The sequence below is a fragment of the Molossus molossus genome, unplaced genomic scaffold, assembly GCF_014108415.1.
Source record: "Molossus molossus isolate mMolMol1 unplaced genomic scaffold, mMolMol1.p scaffold_m16_p_3, whole genome shotgun sequence".
Classification (NCBI taxonomy): Eukaryota; Metazoa; Chordata; class Mammalia; order Chiroptera; family Molossidae; genus Molossus; species Molossus molossus.
Window position 1 is genome coordinate 79,740,359 of NW_023425366.1, and position 5,490 is coordinate 79,745,848.

At 41.5% G+C, this 5,490-nt stretch overlaps 1 protein-coding gene across 1 annotated transcript; it reads left to right on the top strand.

Moving 5' to 3' along the window:
- Positions 1–809: 809 nt before the first annotated feature.
- Positions 810–4,772, top strand: LOC118642055 (thymic stromal lymphopoietin; the record flags this gene model as incomplete). The annotated part of the gene is made up of 4 exons (XM_036279699.1): positions 810–977; positions 1,864–1,908; positions 2,571–2,705; positions 4,644–4,772. Coding segments are annotated over 4 exons (477 nt in total), but the record flags the coding sequence as incomplete, so codon positions are not given.
- Between the last annotated feature and the right edge of the window lie 718 nt (positions 4,773–5,490).

Sequence of the window (5,490 nt, forward strand, 5' to 3'; positions counted from 1 at the left end):
ATTGATAAGGGTCCTTTTGAAAAGTAAGTTTTTGAGGACGAGGCCCATCAGATATTTTCCCATTCATTTGAGCTTCTTATCATTCCTGCCGCTAACCCATTCATTTGAGCTTCTTATCATTCCTGCCTTTAAAATTCTGGTCACTATTGCACATTTGATGTCTTCACATGAAAACTCGGTCTAAGCCTCAGGCTGTACTCACACTCCAAAGCGAGTTTTCTCAGTGGCCTCAGAGGAAAGCATTAGTTGAAAGTGGCCAAAGGAAATGCACACGCAGGGATACATAGCCCTTTCAGTGGCTGCTGTTTGGATTTTTTTGTTTTTTTCCAACAAGAAAGGAGCTTGTTGGAAATGGCCCTGTAGGAGAAAGATGTGGGTATCTCTTTCTTAAAGCATATTCAGGCACATATCAAGAATTTAGGGCAAAGATCAAAAGAGGAGAGGGAAATTCCTGATGATTTTACTAAGGCTAAAATTCCATAGATTTGGCTAATACTATTTTTTCTTTCATGTCATCAATTCAGAATTCTATAAAGGAAGCAAATGACATCAAGGAAAATCATTGGCCTAGGAGAAAAAAGCCCGTAGGCGTTTAGGTGTTATATATGTGGAGTCAGAAAGCTCTGGAGCATCAGGGAGACTCCAACTTAAGGCAACAGCATGGGTGAATATGGACTGCTGGGAATAAGAGAGAAAGAGTAATGTCTGGGCACAGGTCCCTAAGGCTAGCCTTGCAGATCTAGAAGCAATTCAGTGTGGGTGGGAAGATTTTAGTATGAAACTGGGGTGGAACTGGGTTTCCAAATACATTGCCTGATGCCTTATTATTTGTTCTGTCAGTTTTTTTCAGGAAGATCTTCATTTTGCAACTGGTAGGGTTGGTGCTAACCTACAATTTCACTGACTGTAACTTTAAGGAGATTAGCAATGCTTACAAGAAAGTCATTATTTATGACCTGAAGTCATATATGAATGGGGTAAGTGAAGCAACATTTTTAAAAACAATGTTTTCATCAGAGGAGTAGACACACACACCACAATTTTACTTTCAAAAAAAGAAAAATAATTGGGGGGAGAGGATCATGGCCCAGCATTTTGTCAAAATTTTTTACAAATGATATTGAAATATATTGGCTTCTAAAATCACTACCGAGAAATTAGCACACATTAAGTGTGCTGGTGAGGAGCAGATATGGATAGGTAACACATGATCTGTCAAGGGTGTCTGTACTGGGCTGAACTGTTGCTCCATCAGTGCAGGAGAGAGGAGAGAGAGAGAGAGAGAGAGAGAGAGAGAGAGAGAGAGAGAGACTTGAGAAAGAGAAAGCTTGAGAAAAAAACAGAGAAGTAAAAGAGAATTCTTGTGAGCTGAGTCCTAACCAGTGAGGATAGCCCTTCAGGTCTATCTAGATGCCTCGGGGTGCCATTATGGTATAAGGTGTGCTTCAGATTGTTTAATACACAGTAGTGATCATTTTCCTAATTATCCTAATTTCTGGGTAGATCATGCACGTATGAAATGCATGAACAGCTGGCTACAGGACAGATGTGGGCATTCGAAATGGCATATTGCTCACCTGTGCATCCCTGAATGCAGGTGTGCCTACTTTGGTGGGGAGGGGGAGTCTCCCTCCAGGATCAGGATATCCAGTTTCAGATAGTAGACACTATCTGAAGACTCCAAATGTTTCACTTCCTTGTCAATGACAAGAACAGATGCATAGGAAACAAGTGCCTAAGTGGAAACTGCTTTCAGAGCATCTTTAAAACCTGGGAGCCACAGTGGGAAGTGGGGGGGAGGGGGTTCTCCTGTGACCACGTCTTTACCCTTCTCGTCGTGTGCTTTTCTTTTCTTTCTTCCAGGCGGAACGTACCCACTTCAACATCACCTATAGCTGTGACGATCAGGTGAGTAGCTGGGCAGTGAGATGCCAGGCACTCCGGGGAAGGGTGCCCTGCCTCGGCTAGAACTCCAGGTGGTAGATGGGCTCCCAAGCGACGCCGAGACCGAGTAGGGACGGCTGGGCTGCCGAAACTTCTGTGCTGCCGAAACCTCTGGGCTGGTGCCCAGCTTGGGACACTACTTCCGTTCCAATTTAGGGCGAGGAAGTCTCTCTCGAAACCCAGCGGGATTCCGGAAGAGGCTCCCCTGGTCCCGACCTCCGTGGGAGGAAAGGCAAATAGGGAACTGGGATCGGGGCCATCAGGGGCACACCCCTCGCACCCGGGGGGGGGGGGGGTGTCTCCACCTGTGATGCCGCCTCCTGGCAGCCCTTTGGGCCTGCGTCTGGGCAATGGCAGTAGCCGAGGGTCCTATCTCCCGCTGCGCACTTAGCTGCTCTCGGGATGTCCCCCCTTCTTCCCCTTCTGTGGGGTCTGTATCCCTCTCCTCACCCGAGACCTTCCATTCTTACCCGAATCCCATTTGGTGTGTCCCCCGTCCCCCCTTCCTACCTCTCCTACTGCACCTTTCATTCATTTCTTATCAACCATCTCTTTTTCTCTGTTTTTTATTCCCCCCCACCCCGCCCTGGCATCTTCTTTTCTCGAAAACGTTGCGGCTTGAGCAGCCGAACTGCCTCACTAAAATCGAGCACCTGACCTTCCATCCCGCCGCCCACTGCCCGTCACTCGCCAGGGAAACGTTCGCGGAAAAAACTAAGCGGGTGCTCACAAGCAGCTGCCCAGACTACTCGAGAACGCAGGTGAGCCAACGCAAAGCACTCTCGCTTTTTAGTATGTTGACGCTAACCTTGAATTAAACAGGGGGTTTTTGTACAGTGCAGAAGTCCTTGTGAGTTTTATTCAGGTTCTATCTTTTGGAGAGCAAATGAGCGAGGCTGTATGCAGATTGTTAATTAATCCCAGGTTGTCACCTTGACCGAAACCCACGTATTTCTGGGGTTCTGATTCTTTTTGCAGAAAACCTTAGGCGAATGTTGAGCCTCCTACATCAGAATGTCTTGAGCATGGGAGGTTATTAGCCAAAATACCGATTTCCAGGGATCTACACCCTCACAACCGTAGTCCCTGTGTATGGGCTTCTTAAGAGATTCTTATCCATTCTACAATTTGAGTAGCATTACTTAGGCTTATCGCTTAATAATTTTATGTTCTTTCTTAAAATGATGTTATACATCAAATCTTTACCTCGTGCTTGCTTAATTGCTTGTATGGGTGGTATTGCTGCCTTACATAGTGGCTTTTGCATATGCAGTTACATGCATTTGAATGAATGTATAACTTTAAATACGGACACAGTCGTTCAGAGTTAGGAGCAGAAAGTCTACAAACTTTCTTGCTTGACTTTGAATCCTAGCCCAAAACTTCTAATGGTGAAAACTTGGACAAAGTACTTAGCCTCTGTGTGCTCAGTTTCTTCTGCAAAATGAGGATCATATTAGCCAAGTTCCACACAGAGTGTACATAAGGATTAAATGAGTCAGTATTTGTAAAAGTGCTTGGAATGGTGCCTGGCATGTAACTACTCAATAAGTATTTATTCCAACATACAAGTAAAGCAGAGAATGTATCTTCCTGATAATAAAATTTAAAAAGACAAGGAGAAGCAAGTGCAGATATATGAGTGCCATCTGTTAATCAGTGAAGTTTCAGTCTGCACACTGAGTATGTCTGTGTAGCCAAGGCTGTCACTTCTTTAGGGACTGGAGATTGAAGCCATAGGGTGGTTCTGGCTGTTTGTGAAAAACTGGTTTGGATCTATGCCTTTTATCAAGGAGATTCTAGTAAATCTACAGATGGCCATAGTGAGGTTTATCCATATAAGAAGAACATAGAGAACAGGCTAGATCAAGTTCTGGACAGTAAGAAAGGGAGAGCCTGGAGTAATTTATTTAAGCCCTTTTCCAAGCCTAAAGAAAAGCCTAAGACCAATAATGCTAGATTACAATTTAGCAAATTTTAGATTGTAACCTTTTTGCTTATAACCTGGTGAACTTTATTAGCCCAATTACTGTGTGTCTAGGAGGTTCAGTCTGTCACTACCCAAGAGTAATTTAGGTGGAGGAAAACACCAAAATATATTGCAATCTTTTTTATTTAAGTTTAGGCTCCTCGTCAGAAAAGCCTTCAGGTGTCTGTGGCACATCTCAGTGATGGAAGGGACAGAAGGCAGGAGCACTTTGGATCCAAATAGGTTTACTGCATCGTATCTATAAGAAGCATCAGATATGTCCTGTTTTTTAGGAACTTATGATCTTGTCAGGGAGATCATGAAGTCATCAACTTATTCATTTATTTACTCATTCAAAAAATATTCAATGTTTCCTACATATAAAACATTCTGCTCAGTACTATGGGGAATACCCATGATGCAATAAAAAAAAAAAATTTAAGTGAGAGCCAAGTTAAATGAAAACACTGTGAAGCACTAGAAGAATTTTCAAAAGGAACGTCTGAGCAATCAGTTGAAGCCTTGTAAAGAAGCATGAGTAGGTGGATGGAAAGATGGGGGTGGGGGAGGTCATTCCTCTGGAGAAAGCCCATGGAAACAGACGGTAAGCAGGTATTTGAGGGCTACATGGAGAGCTGGATCTGCATAGAGAAGATGATATAACCTGCCACTCAAGAGTTGTTAAAGATAGTGACAATTAATTTTGATTATTGATTCTCTTATTCTACAGATAAATAATACCCAGGTAATGAAGAAACGAAGGAAAAGAGAAAAACCAAAAAATAACTGCACAGAAATAGTCTCAAACTTAATGGGATTGTGGGGTCGTTTCATTCGCGCTTCACGGAAACAAATATGACGTCACTGAAGTCATATTTCATACAACAAAATAAATCATCCTTATTAGGTAGATGGAATATTAATTCTGTGACATTTAAAAGATCACTACTAGGGTGTCTTTTTTAAATTATTATTATTACAGGATTTCTTAACTTATTTTTGTAAACTTTTATTGTTTAATATTGTTTAATAATATGGGGGAGGTACTACCTCTCAAATGTCGGGGACCCTTCTGTAGCATTGATGTCTGAGCCACTGGCTTTGGGACAGTAATTCTCAGCTGGAACCATATAGGCCTTATTCAAGGGAAGAATCTAAAAGTGTAGTAGAAGGAGAACTTTTTCTCTTTAAAAAGGAAAAAGTTTAACTGAATAACATGTAAACCTCTGTTTAAAAAGCAGGCATTTCTTTTGTATGTACTGATACTTCTTGTGTTCTCGTAGTAAAGATTTACAGAAGAAGGAAATAAAAGCAAAAGGGTACACATACAAAGTTGTACATATAATGGAGTGATTTGAAAGAATTTCGTATTAATATTGTAAAAGTATTTAAATCAAGTTTTAAAAATTATGTAACAGGCAAGAATAGTGTATGTGAGCAGATCTTGAAGAAGTGCATTTGTTAAAGCTAAAATAATATATATTTTTAAACTTATGGAACATTTAATTTATTTTGTAAGCACTTTTTAAAATGTGTATGTTGCTTTGTTATTGACACAATACATTTCTTAATAAAAT